Source organism: Hippopotamus amphibius, chromosome 1 (genome assembly GCF_030028045.1).
Source record: "Hippopotamus amphibius kiboko isolate mHipAmp2 chromosome 1, mHipAmp2.hap2, whole genome shotgun sequence".
Lineage (NCBI taxonomy): Eukaryota > Metazoa > Chordata > Mammalia > Artiodactyla > Hippopotamidae > Hippopotamus > Hippopotamus amphibius.
This window is the reverse complement of record NC_080186.1, coordinates 67,214,645-67,234,081: the sequence shown is the minus strand read 5'-3', so window position 1 is coordinate 67,234,081 and position 19,437 is coordinate 67,214,645. Positions and strand designations below refer to the sequence as shown.

At 35.1% G+C, this 19,437-nt stretch overlaps 1 protein-coding gene across 8 annotated transcripts in view; it reads right to left on the bottom strand.

Annotated features, from left to right (window-relative positions):
• The window catches only part of USP33 (ubiquitin specific peptidase 33), a 49,834-nt gene that overhangs the window by 11,304 nt on the left and 19,093 nt on the right, over positions 1-19,437 (bottom strand). For 5 of the 8 annotated variants that reach the window (XM_057715683.1, XM_057715700.1, XM_057715644.1 and 2 more), the window contains 14 exons: positions 18,547-18,660; positions 16,749-16,827; positions 14,883-15,294; positions 12,721-12,861; positions 11,355-11,470; positions 10,065-10,237; positions 9,869-9,963; positions 8,942-8,975; positions 7,272-7,317; positions 6,653-6,833; positions 5,747-5,873; positions 4,399-4,568; positions 3,192-3,273; positions 2,459-2,567 (listed from right to left, as the gene is read on the bottom strand). In XM_057715683.1, the coding sequence (XP_057571666.1) occupies positions 2,459-2,567; positions 3,192-3,273; positions 4,399-4,568; positions 5,747-5,873; positions 6,653-6,833; positions 7,272-7,317; positions 8,942-8,975; positions 9,869-9,963; positions 10,065-10,237; positions 11,355-11,470; positions 12,721-12,861; positions 14,883-15,294; positions 16,749-16,827; positions 18,547-18,660 (1,879 nt within the window). The remainder of the gene's footprint in view (positions 1-2,458; positions 2,568-3,191; positions 3,274-4,398; positions 4,569-5,746; positions 5,874-6,652; positions 6,834-7,271; positions 7,318-8,941; positions 8,976-9,868; positions 9,964-10,064; positions 10,238-11,354; positions 11,471-12,720; positions 12,862-14,882; positions 15,295-16,748; positions 16,828-18,546; positions 18,661-19,437) is intronic. The other 3 variants (XM_057715692.1, XM_057715659.1, XM_057715668.1) reach the window with 2 other exon arrangements.

Below are 19,437 nucleotides of genomic sequence, written 5' to 3'. Positions count from 1 at the left end.
TATACCTCTATATGTACATATGTATCTATCACAGTGACTTCACAAAGATACCTACAATTTTAATCCAATAACAAAGAGTCCATTTTAGTTTTCTCTCTTTCAATATTTGTAACTCCCTTATCTGACAATAAGAAATCTGGCTCTCATTATGCTACATATTATCTGATCAATCCTACACATGGAATCAATCCCTCAATTCTACCAAACCACTAAGCTGTGCCCCCTCACACACCAATCTCCATCCAACATGGGCATCCATTCTTACCTTGTCTGGGCTACAACATCCTTGACCAGGCCCACACCACTACACAGAAGCTTGCTTTACCTTGTCTTGGCTCTGAAACCCCACTTTGAGTCACTGTTCCCACTCCTACCTCCAGTATGGCAGCCTACCCCCTTCCCACATTTCCTGAAAGTCAACTATGGTCTTCTTGATCTTCACTGCCCAGTGCTTTTAGTAGTTATTTAAGTCTTTCATTGCCTGCATCCCTATTCTACTAAAAATACTCAGAATGGCTTCTGTTGATCAAACCCTAATGGATGGGACTTTCCTGGTGGTCCAGTGGTTAAGACTCCAAGCTGCCAATGCAGGGGGCCAGGGTTCGATCCCTGGTCAGGGAACTAGATCCCACATGCATGCCGCAACTGAGTTTGCATGCCACAACTAAAAATCCTGCACGCGGCAATTAAGATCCCACGTGCTGCAACTAAGACCCAGTGCAGCCAAATAAATAAATAAACAAGTATTTAAAAACAAAAACAGAAAAACCCCTAATGGAGACTGCCATTAGCCATTTATTTAAGCATTCATGGAATGAACTATTTTTAATATTCAAGTAAAATTTGCCTCCTTATATTTAGGAAGCAAATGAGGCTCAAGCACAATAAATCAATCCACGCCTGTAATATCTTCCTGTGTATATGAAAATTACTTTAGGCAAGGGTACACACAAAAAAACCACCCCTAAATCTATAAAGAGAAGCATGTGGCCACAACATGGAATGTACTGTTCATCTATAACATCTGCTCAATTAACTTCTCCCCTTCTTTTACTAAAAGAATCTCAATCTTCCCTTTCAGAATTATCCCTCCTAATTTCAATAGGAATTATCAATGAACATGCTTCTCAGGTGACCCAAACTCTAATAGGACTCTCTGCTAAGAATCCAAATAATAAATAAACAGTTGGAGCTGTATTACTGACAGCAGCACTTTGAAGAAAACTTATTTCTTGCTACCTAGACAAACGGAACTATACTAGTCTTTGTCCATAAAACCTGGTTATTCAGCTCTTCCTATTGATTCTGTGATCAGACTTTCTGTTCCTTGCAATCAAGAAATGCCTCATAATATACTCACTTTGTGGGAACTAGGTATAAATACACAGAGTTCCCCCAAACAATATTATATTTCACAAAGGGGTGGAAGTAAAGAATGCAGTCTGAGTATTACTTTCAGAAAAACCAGTAACTTAAGGAAACCTATAATCTACCATTTCATAATAAGGAGATTTCTTGCCAGTGCCAATACGTAAAACAAAATTTATTACCAATCCATGAAAACAAAAACCCACAAAAGAAGAACCTAACTCACTAGAATTATAGTCGCCTGACTGGGGTCTCTCACTGTATGCGCCCATAACACTTAAAATCTATTACAGGACCTCCCTAGTGGCGCAGTGGTTAAGAATCCACCTGCCAATGCAGGGGACACAGGTTCGAGCCCTGCTCCAGGAAGATCCCACATGCCACGGAGCAACTAAGCCCGTGCACCACAACTATTGAGCCTACACTTTAGAGCCCGTGAGCCACAACTATTGAGCCCATGTGCTGCAACTACTGATGCCCACGCGCCTAGAGCCCATGCTCCACAACAAGAGAAGCCACAGCAATGAGGAGCCCGCGCACCACAACGAAGAGTAGCCCCCACTCACCGCAACTAAAGAAAGCCTGCGCACAGCAAAAAAAGACCCAAGATGGCCAATAAAATAAATTAAAAAAAAAAAAAAAAAAAACTAACCAAATTTCTAAAAAAAAAAAAAAAAAAAAGAATCCACCTGCCAATGCAGGGGACATAGGTTTGAGCCCTGGCCCATGAAGATCCTACATGCCCGTGCGCCACAGCTACTGGGCCTGAGCTCTAGAGCCTGCAAGCCACAACTACTGAGCTCATGTGCCACAACTACTGAAGCCCATGTGCCCAGAGCCTGTGCTCAGCAACAACAGAAGCCACGGGAATGAGAAGCCAGTGCACCGCAATGAAGAGTAGCCCCCACTCGCCACAACTAGAGAAAGTCTGTGCACAGAAATGAAGACCAACGCAGCCATAAAGAAACAAACAAATAAATAAATAAATTTATAAAAAAAATCTATTACAACTCTTTCATCCAATCATTTCACTAACATAGTTCTTTATCCTAGATCATTTTTATAATTTTAAAAGCATCACTTTTTTTACCCGAATAAAAATTTCCAATTCAGTTTTTCTTCTTTTTTCAATTTTCTCTGCCTCAATCTGGCAAGTGTGACAAATGTACAGATGGTTGACGGCTGGTCCTCCTCCATACCTAAGGCATGAAGAATTTAATAAATACGACAATTTGGAAGAAAGCTGATGTTCTAGGAAATGTGTCCAAGTTTTAGTAAAATGTAAAAACCAACTTATTGTAAGGACTTGATTTTATGTTTTTCAGGGTCAAGGATTTTATCTATATTTCAACTTTCCCTTACAGCTACTTTTGTTACAAAATACGTTTGTGGCAACAACAATATAAAGTAAAAGAAGTGGCTGTCAAAAATTAGCATACAACATATAAATCTTAAGCTATACAGTCATAGTTTTAATCAAGTTTTAATCAGAAGGGGGCTTCCCCTGGCCACTCAGGTAAGAATTCATGGAATGAATTATTTTCAATATATAAGAAAAAATATTTAAGAAAAATATCACGGTACACTTTTATAGATACAGATTATCAGAATATAAAAATCAGAATTAATTATCTAGACTAGGACCACACTAGCTACAAAAGTCTCTCTACTCACACTTCAGAGTGAATAAATGAAGGAAAAAGGGAATATTCTATGAAAGCAACATACAGCACAAGGAACATATACAAATAATTCAATCCCCTTTTAATGAATTTCACAAACTCATTTTCACAATACCTTATTGTCTGATTTAAAAAACAAACCTGCTATATAGGTTATCCCAAATATTCTGAGGCAGCATCAATACCAGGTCTTCAATATAACTAGCTTTTCGTGGAGGAACACCTAAAAAAATTTAAATGGGTCTGTCTCATTCTTAAATTCCTTTATATTACTTTTAACTGATTGATCACTGGCATTTTTTTCCAATCATTACTCTTAAAAACTCTCCCCAAAAGGTTAAAAATTAAGTATATGTTCCTAAAGATGAACATATTTATTGAAAGAGAGAAAAATAAGTTAACCAAGATGTTGAAGTATTTAGTTTACATAAGTCTTTGCTAAATAAGCCTTGACTGTGTATTGGGGGCAAACCAGAGATAAATCAGAGACAATCTTTCCTTCATGGAGCTTACGAGCTAGCAGAAGAAATGAAGAATTTATATGATAACCACAATAAAAGGCAGGTACAGATAAATGCCATAAAAGCATTATAGGGAGATTTGGAACAGGAAGAGACTTAAGTTAGTAGCTCAAGAAGGGAAATAATAAGAGAAAAATTCACATGCAGAAATATTTTCAAGGTTTAGATTTCTAAGTCCAGTACAGGGCATTTCTACTATCTCTTTTGGTTTCAACACAAAAATAATTAATGAGAATATGAAGTCTTCAGCCATGCAATTAAGGTGTCACACTAAAGGTATTATTTGTCGTGGGAACAAGCACTAACAGTCAATCACAAAGGCATAAGTTATATTTAGCAAATAACTGCATGAGGTTTTTTTGTTAAATTCCAAGTACATTTTCATAGTTAGGAAAAGAGCCAACTATTCATTTAGACAAAAGGGATAAGAGCCGTGGATACAGTTGAAGCTGGATGTCTCTCAGCTGAGAAAAATGATGGGGAATAGAAGTGCTCACTGTACCATAATTATCTGTGCATCTGTCTTTACTATGAAATTAGGGCTTTGAGAATAGAAACAGTGTTTCTGGTATTCTCAGGCTCTAGCACTGGGTTTGGAACAGGTACTCAATAAATATCTGTTCTATGAAAAAGCTATAGATTGCCTATAATTAGAAGAAAAAGCTAATTTCTGAAACCATAGCAAATTAAACACATTTATGCTGGAATGCAGATGGGGAAATGGAAAATAAATGGAAGAGGAAAATGCTTGGCTTGTTCCTTACTTGTAAATTATTTATATTTAACAGCAAACCCCTACCACTGCTTTCCATGACAGAGTTTCTCACCTCCGTGAATACAGAGAAAATCATTATTTGAAATAGGGCCAGGTTCAGCAAAGGTCTTAAATTTATTCAGCCACTGTCGAGAAATATAAAACTGAAGGAGACTTGGTTCCATTATGTTCAACAAATTTGATATCCTCCGCCTCTCTTTTTGTGCTTCCTCACTGCTTTTCCTATTAAGGACAGTGATTCATTAGATTCAATATGCATTTTACTCCATTAGACTAGTAAGTGGATTTTTTCCGCTTCCTTATTAGACTTAGCATACACATTAATACAGTCATCCTTCCATATCTGTGGGGGATTGGTGCCAGGACCCCTGCAAACACCAAAATCTGTGGATGCTCAAGTCCCTTATATAAAATGGTGTATTATATATAGCATTTGCATATAACCTATGCACATCCTCTCACATACTTTAAATCATCTCTAGATTACTTATAATAATTAATACAATGTAAATGCTATGCAACCAGTGGTAAACACAGTGTAAGTGGTATGTAGATAGTTATTGGTGTGCAATTTCAAGTTTTGCTTTTTAGAACTTTCTGGAATCTTTTCCCCCCAATATTTTCAATCTGCCACTGGTTGAATCCCTGGATGAGGAACCCATGGATATTGAGGGTGGTCTGTACTGTGAATCTTGTTAGGTCTTGAAAATTATTCATGAGAAGTATACTTTGTTCCACAGCCGCACCCCCCACATTATATACCCTAGGCGTTATACTATATCTTAACTACTAGCATCCACATAACTACTGCTATAGAATAGACACTCAAATGATTGTTAATAAGATCTAAACAGTTAATCTGCTTTCCTGTTTTAGAAGCTACTACAGTCTTTTAGAAGATGCTAAAAGGTACCAAGGATTTATTTTTATATTAATACTTCCTTTCTTTTTTTCTTTCTTTAATTTTTATTTTGGCCACATTGAGCGGCACATAGAACTTCTCTGACCAGGGGTCGAACGCGTGCCCCTTGCATTGGAAGCACGGAGTCTTAACCACTGGAACATCAGAGAAGTCCAATACCTCCTTTATTAGCTACGTTAGGAGAAAGTTTGGTACTTAATCCCTACTGTCAATGCCTAATATTTAAAATTAAAACCAATCTTTCTAAAAGAAAATATATCCCTTTGCCCTTCAAGTAAATGATTTAACATTCTCTTAACAAAAGATCATTCTGCACACAATCTTTCACACTTACTCACATAATGAAATGAGAGTAAAACAATGTCTGATCTTTACTCAGCAATCCACTTTGAAAGTCTTAGAAGTCACTATTAACCTCAACACGAGATGTTCTGTCATATTTGTCAAAACAGCCTATCCGTGAGAGTTATTTCCTCACCTGTAGAAGAGAACATAAGCTTCTGCATTTTGTACGGTAGATTCTGAAACTTCAGTGACACTCTGATCGTCAAATTCATACCAGAGATTATTTAAATTGTTTCGGCAGTAGGCAATATAGTGTCCACCTGAAGCAGAAAAAAATTAAATCATTGCAGTCATAAAAAATTAACACAAGAATGGAAGATAAAGACTACTTTTGCAGCCTCAGTTACTATCTAGCAGAGACTGAGATATAGCAAGAACTATCCTTGTATTTTTTTCCAGTATGTATCCTTACCACCACTACTTGAGGAAATGAAAATGAGGACAGAGAACGTAATCTTAAAAAACTCAATGTAAAAATAATCATGTTGGGCTTCCCTGACATGGGTTCGAGCCCTGGTCCAGGAAGATCCCACGTGCAGTGGAGCAACTAAGCCTGTGCATCACAACTACTGAGCCTGCACTCTAGAGCCTAAGAGTCACAACTATTGAGCCCATGGGCCACAATTACTGAAGCCAGTGTTTCCTAGAACCCATGTTCTGCAACAAGAGAAGCCACTGCAATGAGAAGCCCGAGCACCACAACGAAGAGTAGCCCCTGCTCGCCCCAACTAGAGAAAGCCTGTGTGCAGCAATGAAGACCCAATGCAGCCAAAAAATAAATAAATTTTATATTTCCAAAAATCATGTTAAAGTCCTTATTATTTAGCTTTACACAAAATATAATTTCCAGTATTTTAAACTTCAGAGTAAAATTATTCAATTTCCTAAAATTTCTGACATGTTTTTAATAACCAAAATAAAATAATTAATAAAAATCTATTTTTATATTTTTTCTCTTATTCATTCAGGTCTTAAGAGATCAATTCCAATTTTTTTTTTTTTTTTAATCTAAAAACATATGTCAAACTTGGATACTTACTACTTGCAGTTCCATGGTGACAAATGACTGACAGAAGATCATAAGTAACAATTTGGGCTGGACTATCTTTAGCAAGAAATGGCTGAAGATCCAGGCCTTCCAGTGGGAATGAAACATGGGTACTGATTTTGGTGGAAAACATCAGTTCATGTCTGAATCTTTTCAGATGGATGCACAAAATCTTTTTAAAAGAAAAAGGTAGGATTATTTAAAATTCTATTGTTTCATATGCTTAAAGAGTCTATTAAATATACATATTGTCAAGATTAAACATTATCCTGAAATGCTGAAAACCTGATTCCAGAGATGTTAAAATGTGGAAATGACGAAACATGGTACTTCCTAAGTTCATAGCTATTGGCTTTTCCAGTTTTACACTCTATACCTGCAAGACCCTAGTGTCTGATTAAACTGTGTTCAACATAGTTGCACTGCTAAGGGCACTTACTTGGTATGCAACTCAGTATTTTAAAAATGGATAATCTCAATACCATATACACAGCAACTGGTCAATAGAACCATTCCGTTCTTCAACCAATGCTAAAGAATTTACTACACTGTGTTACATTAATGCCTTACCTACCACATAAAATAAGTTGAATTGTGATAAATCCCATACCTCAGGAAACTTTTGTACTTTACAAAACTTTACTCCATTCCTCAACCTAAGGGGTGAAAAGAGAAAACCAATTTTAATAAACCTGCTTCCCATACAAATCTATAAAACCTTTAGTATTTTCAAATATACAGCAAAATCTTTTAGAAAATGCAGAGACAAAGGTATCAGACTAAAAATGCCTACTACTGAATTATATACTACCAATTAAAAAACATACTAATAAAACACTGGAATCCCTCATTGTAAAAAATTATTTAAATTAAGATATGAATAATAAAAATTTAGAGTTGTGTAATTCTTCAATGAAAATCTTCTATCTGTGGCCTTTATAACATTCAGAGATCAAGTAAAACTGGTTGAAATAAAATCCCAGTTTTATAGAACTGGTTGGTCAGGTCAATATATTACAACCTTTATTCTTAAATGTGGAAACAAATAACTTGAGATAAATAAAGAGCGGTTATTATTAATAATCAAAACAGATTTTTTTTGGCCACTCCACACAGCTTTTAGGATCTTAATTCCCCAACCAGGGATCGAACCCAGGCCTTTGGAAGTGAAAGCAAGGAGTCCAAACCACTGGACGCGAGGGAATTTCCAATAATCAATATTAATATACACTTGACAGATCTCTACTCTGGATTCTGGGATGGATGCAAACTCTTCTCCATCTTCACTATTATCTTTTTCCTAGTTGGCACTGTTTTTCCAAGAAAGAAAGATTCCCCCTCTGGGCCAACCCCCATCTCCAGCTATGAGCTATGGTTTCAAGGACAAACTGATAATAAATACTTTCCAATTCACCAGAGGTATATTTTTTTCTAGAAAGTAAAAGACAGCTTTTCTTCCTTATTGACCAAACAATACACTATTCCTTTTTGTCATGAAGACCAACAGCTGCAGATCAACACTTCCCTGGGTTTTTGACAAAAGCCAGAAGTTTGTATTATGAAGATTCTATTAATAGATCTTATTAGGAGGCCATTATTTTACAGAGAGATTCAGAAAAATTCTCCAGTTCACTCTACCTCAAACATATTTGCTTTCAATTCTCCATTTACTTTTCTTTTCTAACTCATTACCAAGAAGCCTTAAAAGCCTAAACTTATTAAAAGATAGAAAAAGGCAGCTAGTAGTATATATAAACAAACAAAATCATACTTTTCTTACTATCTTTTTTATTCCACCCTCACACAGCAGATAACATTAGAGACAGTATATAACCTTTCTGAATTTTACACAAACTTGAAACTATGTACCTTTATCGTCCCTTTCATTTCCTAAATCTAGCCTGTTAAGGTGGTAAACCAGAAGAGAACAGTGCATTATTTATGAGGACAGAATTAACCTATGTAATAAAAATGTTATATATCCTATATATATTTACAACATATTTGGAAAATGTTTTATGCAAAATTACATACTTATTTTATATCTCAAAACACACTGTCACATCTTAGCTAAGCCTATTAAATTTGTTAAATTTTTAACCTCAGATTTGTTTAACAGAACAACCAGTTTCTTCATTTTTATTAGGACAAAGCTTACTGGCCTTTATATTTTTCTAAATAAAGTGGAAAATTAACCCCACATGCCCAATTCAAATAACCAAGAAAAAAACCATTTAAAATATAAAACATGCCATTGAAAGCACCGCCAATGACACTTACTTTTTGCATTTTTCACAACTGTACATATTGTCACCTAAAAACAGAACAGATTGGTCATTCCTCTCAAACTAAAAGCAAGTTATTTTCTTTTGGTTCTGCAATTCTTTGAGTTTGCGATGCTGATCCTGTAGGACAGTAATACAAGGCTCACGTTTTTTAGTCTCTGCTCGAGTCGGCTCGTTTACCATGCCTACAACACGCTTCATCTCCTCTTTTTTCAACCTTGAAGGCCTATCTCAAATAACATCCTGTATACTTACCCACTCAACAAAATTTACTGACTGCCTGTTATATGTCCACGCAAGGTGCTAGACACAGAAAAACAGTGAAGGATTGGATCTTAAATACCATGGAGAAATTCAGATATATAATCCAGATATACAAGTAAATTTTTTATATTGGTTGAATTTTCTCTTTTTTCAATCCTGGAGCAGATTTTAGATGCTTTAAATACCATATTGTCTAATACTATAGGAGTCTGTATGAATTATTTCAGGATATTATTTATAGGATTTATCTTGTCATGGTAGATACCGGCACTGTGGCAATATTAGCAAGTACTATTTAAGCTGCCTCAAAACCTAGCTTTTATGACTACATTTTTTTTTTAAGCTCTTTATTGGAATATAATTGCTTTACACTCCTGTACCAGTTTTTGAGGTACACCAAAGTCAATCAGCTGCATTTATACAAATATCCCCATATTCCCTCCCTCCTGCTACTTCCCCCCACCCTCCCCGTCCCGGCCCTCTAAAGCATCACCCATCATCGAGTTGATCTCCCTTTGTTATACAGCAACTTCCCACTGGCTATCTATTTTACAGTTGGTAGTGTGTATTATGACTACATTCTATATTCAGTCCCACTAGTATTTTAGATCACTCACAACAGTTTAGCCATAGATGAAAACTTTTTCGTATTTCTTACCTTTTAGTTCATCTCTGGCGAAGAAGGCCGCAAGACAATCTTGCAAGGTTACTATTGGACCCCAAAACCAGCTAGGGACACATGAGACAACAAACCTGAAACATTATTGATAGAAAAAAAGAAAGGAAATGTTCTGCCAGTACAGCAGAAACAGCAGTTTTAACAATCAACTAATACAAAGAAAACACATACATACCTCTTCACATATTCCATGAAAAAAGCTATCCACCCTTGTGGAGCATATGCTTCGCCACATGATCCTGCTTTGACTATAGATGTTGGATGACTTGATGAATGCAGCTTAGCAAGGTCTTCCTTGCCAGGAATCGGCAAGGACAGATCTTGAAAGGTCTCGAGGGTTACAGACACCTAAAATTGTTTTGTTTTAAGAATGGGATGAAAATAATCCAGCACAAACATTTGAGGATAGATTTCAGATGGCAAAGATCAAAGCATATTATAATAAGAAAAACCAAAAAGCCAAACTGCTGTTTATAGTAGTAACAAAGCAACAATAGTAATAACAAAAGCAAAACTGCTTTGTACAAGGTGCTGTTCTACTAACATCCCCATTAGTTCACGACACTGTGGTAAAGAGAAGTACCTAACACCCAGCCACTGCAGCTTGAGGTCCAAACTGTTAAGCACTACTGCATTTATTTTTGGAAATGACCTCTAGCAATAGTTTTTAAATGTAGTTTAAAAAACAAGACGCGAAACCTAAACAGCTGAAAACATTTCAGGATAATTCCATTTAAATATCTGGTACCAAAATAGCCTACATTAAGATGACCCTATTAAAAACCCTTCGATCTGACTTAATTCTAACACAATAACCAGAAACTTACTTTGGTTTTTTTTTTTTCTGAGCTATGTCATTTTACATTCATTTTAATTATATTCATCACTGCACCGAAGTAAACCTGTTCTTAAGAAAATCTCTAAGAAACTCAGGAATTTAGATGCATTATTAAAAATCTCATGATGATTTTAACTCATGTTCTTGTGTATGAACCTGATACTACTTTCATTATCTGAATCCAAGCTTAACATGGGAAAATATTTACAAGCCATACCACTAAGTGGAGAAGATATATTCATAGCCTTGTGCCTATGAATAACAACAGTTTCCTACTAATTTCATCAGCCTTGGGAGAAAAGGCATGTGTTATAAATTCTTGTTGCTGAGCAACATATCTCCTTTAGCTATGATCAGAGATGAAGAACTGAGTTAATTCTTCCTGCTAACGCACATCTGTCCAACGACAGGTCAAGACCCATCCTTAAAACAGTATGTTGCTATTACTGCCAAAAAACAAGTTCTACTCCTAGAATCAATTTATACTTACACAAACACAAGAAATACACGCACAATCATCAATAACAAGAAGAAGAAATTAAAATTTTCACCCATTCTGTCAGGTTTTTTTTTAAAAAGGAGCACTTGACAGAAATTTCCTGTGTATTATAATTCTTTCATACTCACCCTGTCACAAGTCAGACACTGCACTGAACTAATGATTGTTCCATCAAATATATCTGAAATAACACTTCTGTATTTCTTGTGCTGTTTTTTTCTCTTTGGAGATGATGCAGATTGAGCTGGGATTGAAAAACAAGTATAGAAATTTTTTTTTCTAGAAATCAAAGTAGTTCCTTTAGCATTTTTTTCTGAAATCTTTAACAGCAAAATTACTATGCTGAATAAGAGTATTACCTAAAAAAAAAACACTGAAAACAAACAAACAAAACCTCAAAGAAAAACCTGATGAAATAGAAAGGGTTCAGTCTTCCCATCTTGACTTCAACCAGAATAGTTATGCTTTTACTTATTTGTTTTTGCTTCCAAGTAAGGCTTTATTTGAAGAAAGGATTCTATTAAGTTTTGAGAGTTCTTTATATATTCTAGATACAAGTCCTTTGTCAGCTATGTGATTTGCAAATATTTTCTCCCAATCTTATGTTTTCATTCTCTTAATGGTGTCTTTTGCCAAGAATGGTTTTAATTTTTTTTCTTTTATGGATCATGCTTTTGATGTCTTTGATGTCTTTAAAGGATTCTAACACAAGGTCATAAAGACACGTCTAAGAGTTTTACAGTTTTACATTTTCTAATACTGGAACTCTCATACATAGCTCATTTGAATGCAAAATGATACAGCCAGTGCAAAAAACAATTTCATACAACATTAAGCATAAAACTAACATAAAACCTAATAACCCCACATCCAGGTGTTTACCATAAACAAATGAAAATTTATGTTCATACAGAAACCAGTACATAAATGTTTATAGCAACATTATTTATAATTGCCAAAAACTGGAAACAAATTCAAATATCTTTCAGTGAGTGAATAAATAAACAGTAGTACAGTCACACAATGAAATACTACTCAGTAATAAAAAAGAACTATTCAGACACTCAACGTGACTGTATTGCAAATTCATTACGCTAAGTGAAAGCAGCCTATTTCAAAAGACTACATTCTATATGATTCTATTTATATGATATCCTGGAAAAGGAAATAAAATAGGAATAGAGAACACATCAATAGGGCTGGGGCTTTGGGAGTAGTGGGATGGTCTACTAGTATGAGGATATTCTTTAGGGTGCTGGAACTGTTCTATATTCTGTTTGTGGTAGTGGTAACAATCTTATGCACATGTTAAAACTCAGAACCCTACACCAAAAGAGTGAATTCTGTTGTATGTAAATTTGTGCCACACACACACAAAATGTTAAATCATGGCTGTATAAAACTATGCTATCAATTTAAAAGCCTTGAATAATATTTCATAATTAACACTTTAAACTATCAAAGCAAAGGAACCTGAATAACTGAAACTTCTACCTTTTTTGTGTGTGGGTGCCAATCCTGGCCACAAATTGCCTGATTTAGGAGGGCTTGCTGATAAACGTGGATTAACACCTTCATTTGATGGGAGGATCTGTGGTGTAGACAGGTCATTCAAATGGACATCAGTAATATATTCTGTAATATTTAAAATCTGTATTATTACCTTAAATAGTAAAATTATTCCACCTGTCAAATAAAGCTTTCTTCATTTGCAATTTCAAACACAATTCACATTAATAAATGTCAGGTGAAATACTTGATAAGACATTACTCTTGCTAAGCAAACTAACAGTGATTTTCCCCCTAGGAATCTAATTAACATTTATAACACATTACTGTTCTAGGCAATTCAGAAAGTGTGCAGTGCAAATATAAAGCCAAACAGGACTGTATCTGTCCTATTTTAGTATTTAAAAAACAAAAGCAATTTAGGGAAGTTTTTTAGAAATCTTTAAAACCATGTGGGAGAAAAAGAGATTATCCTCCCAAACATTGTAATCAAAATCTAAGAAGAAATTTAGGCATAAAATAATTATAAATTATTTTACTCTTACTGTGATGAAAGGAAATAAAACCCTCTATCAGAAAAACACCTTTTTTAGAATTAAATTATGAATCAAGAAAATATAAGTTCTATGAGAGCTATCTTGATTTGCTGTTGGCTTCCTAGTACAATAATATATATTCCAGGACAAGAGATTGCTCAAAAAGTATATGAGTGAAGAAAAGAGAATTGTACATAACAGATTCTGAAATAGAATGATTTCAGGGATTTTTCCGGATAATACAAAATAAATGACTTTTATGACTTTCACAGAGGCATTTCTCATTATCCCAACCATGACTAAAAGCAGACTGCATAATATTGGGGGAAGAAAGAGGAGACTCACTCTAGGCCTTTCAGAAGGGACTAAAGTTAATATGATCTAGGTCAGGGATTGGCAATGACTCCTATAAAAGACCAGATAGTAAATATTTTAGGTTTTGCATGTCATATACAGTCTTTGCCAAATTTTTAAATCAGAAAATGTAAAAGCTCATATCCCTGATCTAGGTCATCAATTAGTTGCTAATTGTAAGATTAAACTTGCTATGGAACAATAAAGAACCACGTATGTCACTTAATCATAAGCTCTTGATGAGGAAAGGCTACATAGCAGACTGCTAAGTCTTTCAATATTGAAATTTCACATATCTATTGACTAAACATCTTCTAACCACATCTAAACTTCTAAACACAATGTCTGTATAATCAAGGAGCCTAACACGTTTTCCTGATGAAGGCATTTATGCACTACACATGGGTGAACCACAAGTATTCTTGTGGTTAAGGAAATATCCTTCTCCAGAAAAAATGTGGGGTTCATCCAAAAACCTAAGTAAATAGTTTAGTAACTCCCACCCTTTAGTAATTACAGAAGATAAATGTTTTACATTCCTTGTCTGCCACTTATTTTAAAGAGAATCTGAACCTCTGATGGTTTAATTTTATGTGCTTTGGAGAATTAAATACCACATTAAGCTAAGACAAATTAACCCTAGAAGAAATAAATGTAAAATGCAAAGCGATCTAGCTCAACTATCTTTCATTTGGCCACTTGCTCTTTCCCAAAGGAACGGTGACCAGTATTATGGTATAATCTATCATAACAGGGTTCATTACAGTTAATTAAATTCCTATGCCAAACATATACCAAATATCTCGTAGCTGACATGTCTCCAATGACAGCAAACTAACTCTAATAGTCTACAATTTGGATTATTTTGCTGTTTTGCAGATCTCAATCAAATCTGCTTTAAATGACATTAACACACATGCAACAGTACTAAACTCTACTAGCTAGAAAGCCCAAAAGGAACATCTATTTAATTCCCTCTTTCTTTGAATTAGTATGGTTGAACTACAACATCATATACCACACAAAAAATATTAAGCTAAAGCTATTAATTATTCTATCTCATTTTTATTATGCTAAATATAAACTGTGAACATTAACATGTAAATTAGAAATGTAGTCCAATTCTAGTCACGTCAGGCTAATTCTCCCCTCCCCCAAATCAGAAAATGGTAAAATTACAAATATAATCTTAAATATATCTTGCACCATTTGTCTACAAATGAAACACTATCACTTGCAATTTATAAAAATTGTCACCTGAAGCTCTGCTGTGTATTTGCACTTTGACAGTTTCCTGGTTGTTCAAGTCAACTGTTTCAGACACAGAGTCTCTATCTAATTCTCCTTCAGAATTTACTTTATTAATCTTATTGCACATCTTCTCTTTTTGCCAGTCTTTTGACATTTCTGAACTGTTCTCATCATCCTGAATTAACATTGTTGTTTCATTATTATCTTCAGAAAAGCTTCTAGACCCATTTTCATTTTCGGCTTTATCACTGCTGCTACAAGATTCACAGGACTGAAAATCTACATCTGATTGGCTCTTGTCTTCCTCCATGGTCTCCTCAGTCGTTATAGTTTGAGGATCCTCTTCTACTTCCATGACCTGTTCTTTCAATTCTTCATGAAGCAGATCCATTAAACATCGAAGGAATTCTTGAGCATCCTAATATATAAGGAACATAGATATTACCATTTCATTAAAAATACGTGTATGTGTATGCTAACTCATATATATGGAATCTAAAAAAATGGTACTGATGAACCCAGTCACAGGGCAAGAATAAAGATGCAGATGTAGAGAACAGACTTGAGGACACGGAGAGGGGTGAAGGGGAAGCTGGGATGAAGTGAGAGAGTCGCACTGACATATATACACTACCAAATGTAAAATAGATAGCTCGTGGGAAGCTGCTGCATAACACAGGGAGATCAGCTCAAAGATGTGTGATGACTTAGAGGGCTGGGATAGGGAGGGCAGGAGGGAGTCGCGGGAGGGAGGGGAATAAAAAAAAGTGTATGTAGAAACTTGAGAAAATATACCAAATGTGATTAGCAACTGATTTCTAAATGTGCAGCATTATACTGAGGAAATACAACTTTGTAGAACATAAAACATTGGAGGATAGGAAGCACTAAGTTCTAAAAAGTTTTGTAAACAAAACAAAAATATTTAAAAAACTGAAAATGTATTTCAATAAAAACTAAAAAAAAACCCCACAAAACTGAAGATGATCTGGAGGTCAGCTTTAGTACTTCCGTTATTTTAAAAAACTTGAGGATTAGGGTATAAAGAAAACATGAATTTGCCTCATCTGACAATAAGAATTCAGAGAGATATCCTAAATTTAAACATACGTTTGGCTTAAAATTAAGGCTTTATCCAATTTTGTACTATATCTCAAAAATCCTTGATCAATTTACAATGTTTACTGAAAATACAAATTTGTAGGCCCCAAATTACATCTACCAAGTCTCTGTAATCCAGGAATTTGCACCAGAAAAAATTAACAGTGAACAGGTATTGTTTTGAAAAAGATACATATGTGAGGACCAGGTATTAACATGAAAAAACATTATATAAAGCTACAATAATTGAAACTGCCATTGGTATCAATCCAAAAAATTACAGGTTGATGAAATAGATTAGAAAGCCCAGAAACAGACCCTATTATATATTAATGTTAGCATAAAAATTAATAGAGAAGAAACTTTTAAAACCAGATAAGAAAATTCTTAAATCTGTAGTTTGGTACAATTTGCTAGCTGTTTGTGGAAAATTAAATTTGGATCATATTGTAATGTGAAATTCATGACAAACGTATTAATTTTTTAAATTAAATCATAAAATACAGAAAATACAGGTTAAAAATTTATCTTCAGATGTGGAACTTTTCAAAGTTAAAAGTGCTAGAATATGCTGACATACTTACATACCCCCAAATTTAAAATTTATAGAAAAATATGAGATTAAGAGAAAGGTGGAAAAATGCAAGCCAAAAAAAATAAGGGGTTATTATTCTTAGAATTACAAATGTCTATATAATAGCATAATGCACAACAGCATTTTGCAAAAGTATTAAAGATTAATATTATGAATAAAAAGCAATAAAGACTTACCTGCTGAGAATACCCCCGAAATGTTGGATTTACAGTTTTAATTCCCTGAAACAGATTAGTAGGCACAACAGATCCTGGCCTGAGGAAGAAAACATTTTTAGGAAGAAATTTGTGATTTTTAATTTTTATTTTAGAAATGAGCAACCAAAAATTCAAAGAGTTAAACTGAAAAGTGTTTGTACTTCAAAAAGTCATTCAAAATTGCCCAGCAGGTGGGACTTCCCTGGTGGTCCAATGGCTAAGACTCTGCACTCCCAATGCAGGGGGCCGAGGTTCGATCCCTGGTCAGGAAACTAGATCCCACATGCACAACTAAAGATCCCTTACACTGCAACTAAGACCGGGCACAGCCAAATAAATAATTAAAACAAAAACAACCCCCCCCCCCAAATTTCCCACTATTATGCTTCATAGTTTCATCAAGATAGCTTATTTTTTATATTTAAGCTACATAATTTATTGTTCTCCTCTCTAATGAAAGGATTATGCTCTATAATTTTTCAAAAAATACTTCTAATTACTTAAAGTAATATTTTAATTACTTAAAATTCCTGGGATAATTAAGATAAGTATACCTGGTACTTTACCTAAATAAAAATTTTAAACCAGCCATCAAATACCCATGAAAACAAAAATGAAAAGTAAACCAAATGTGAGATTTAATCACTTAGAATTCTGTACTATGACACCTCTAAAGTTTAGTAAGCTTCCAAGAATATTAAGTTTATAGTTCCAGGGCAAAGAAGCTTAAACCCAGCAGTTAAGGACTAGTTCTAGCTATGCGGTAAGGAACTTAGAAACACTAGAGCCCTTGGCAGCAACGGGTAATACCCAATAGGGATAAATGACAACAGAGAATTCTGTCTCTTGAATATTAGAGATGTGAATGATATTTACCTTCACATCCCAAAATAATTCATTAAAACCATCTTTTCCTGGCATACTGAAATGACAGTAATAAGAAATTTTTAACTCAAGAGATACTCTTTAGTAGGAAGTCAAATATCTCAAAGAAAACTGAAGAACTTAAAAATAAAAGAATCTTAAAGCTTTGGTGATTGTTTTCTTAGGAGTAAGGTTAGGCAGTTCTTAGGAATCATTAAAAGCAATTTTCTGAATAGTTCTAGCACAAAATATTACAGCAAACAATTCTTTTTATTATTTATTTATTTATTGAACTGTGTTGGCTCTGTTGCTGCACATGGGCTTTCTCTAGTTGCGGCGAGAGGGGGTTACTCTTCCTTGTGGTGAGTGGGCTTCTCTTGTTGCAGAGCACGGGCTCTAGGCATGTGGGCTTCAGTAGTTGTGGCATGAGGGCTCTAGAGTGCAGGCTCCATAGCTGTGGTGCACGGGCTTAGCTGCTCCAAGGCATGTGGGATCTTCCTGGACCAGGGACCAAACCCATGTGTCCCCTGCATTGGCTGGCGGATTCTTAACCACTGCGCCACCAGGGAAGTCCCAAACAGTTATTCTTCTAATGCTACACTTGGAGCAAATAAACATAAGCAGAAAAATAAACATTCATATATGTGTCCATGGTCTGATTTTAGCATTGTGAGAATGCCTACTCCTGAATTAAAATTCAAAAGTGTCAGTAACAGCAGCTTTAGCAGTTCAACATTTTATCTCCAGTCCAGATATTTCATCTGGATGTTCATTTTCATATGTAACATGCCCAAAATTGAATGTCTCAAATCTGCCTACTTTTTATAGCTCTATAGGTGCACTTGCAAATGTTTAATACTTATGATGTTCATTTAAAAATATAATAATGAAAATCAACATATTAAGTACATACCTGCTTTTATGCCACAGCTCTGTCATCAGTTTGAGATAACTTTTACAAATAGCTGGCTTCTTATCTGTTCGGGCTAGTCCTCCACAATCAAGAAAAAACTGTGTCAAAGGTGGGCTAGTTTAAAAAAAAAGAAATGTCAGAGTGGAGTCACAGCTTAATACTGACTGACTTCTAGTCATTCAATGAATTGACAGCACATAAAACCCTGTATTTATTATTTCTTTGCTCCCTTTCACAGCTTCACATTCATTTCTTCATTATCTTGCTCAACCCATCAAATCAGATTTGACCTACCACATTAGGTCCTCAATGCTGCCAGATCCAGTTAACACCTTTCATTTCCCCCTGAGTAGCATTTGTCACAAGTGACCTACCCCCTTCTCTTGACCAGTGTAATACACTTTTCTACTTTTCTTTCTGACCTCTCTGGTTACTCTTTTCCCTCTTTATTGTTTTATCTGCTCTTTCTAGGTATCTAAATATCAGGGTTCCTCAGGACTTGAACCTATGATTTTTCCTCTCTTCCCTGGGTGATCATCTACAGAACATTCCATACTGCACCTACCTACTTTACACGACTATGATTAAGGAAAAAAATCTAATTGCTTTATTAGAGACTTTGCATCTACAGAAAAATATAAAACATTTTCCTAGGATCTCTGAACTAAAAGTGATTTGAGGGACTTCCCTGGGGGTGCAGTGGTTAAGAATCTGCTTGCCAATGAAGGGGACACAGGTTCAATCCCTAGTCCGGGAAGATTCCACATGCCTCAAAGCAACTAAGTCTGTGTGCCACAACTACTAAGCCTATGCTCTAGAGTCCTCGAGCCACAACTGCAACTAGAGAAAGCCCGTGTGCAGCAACGAAGACCCATGCAGCCAAAAACTAAA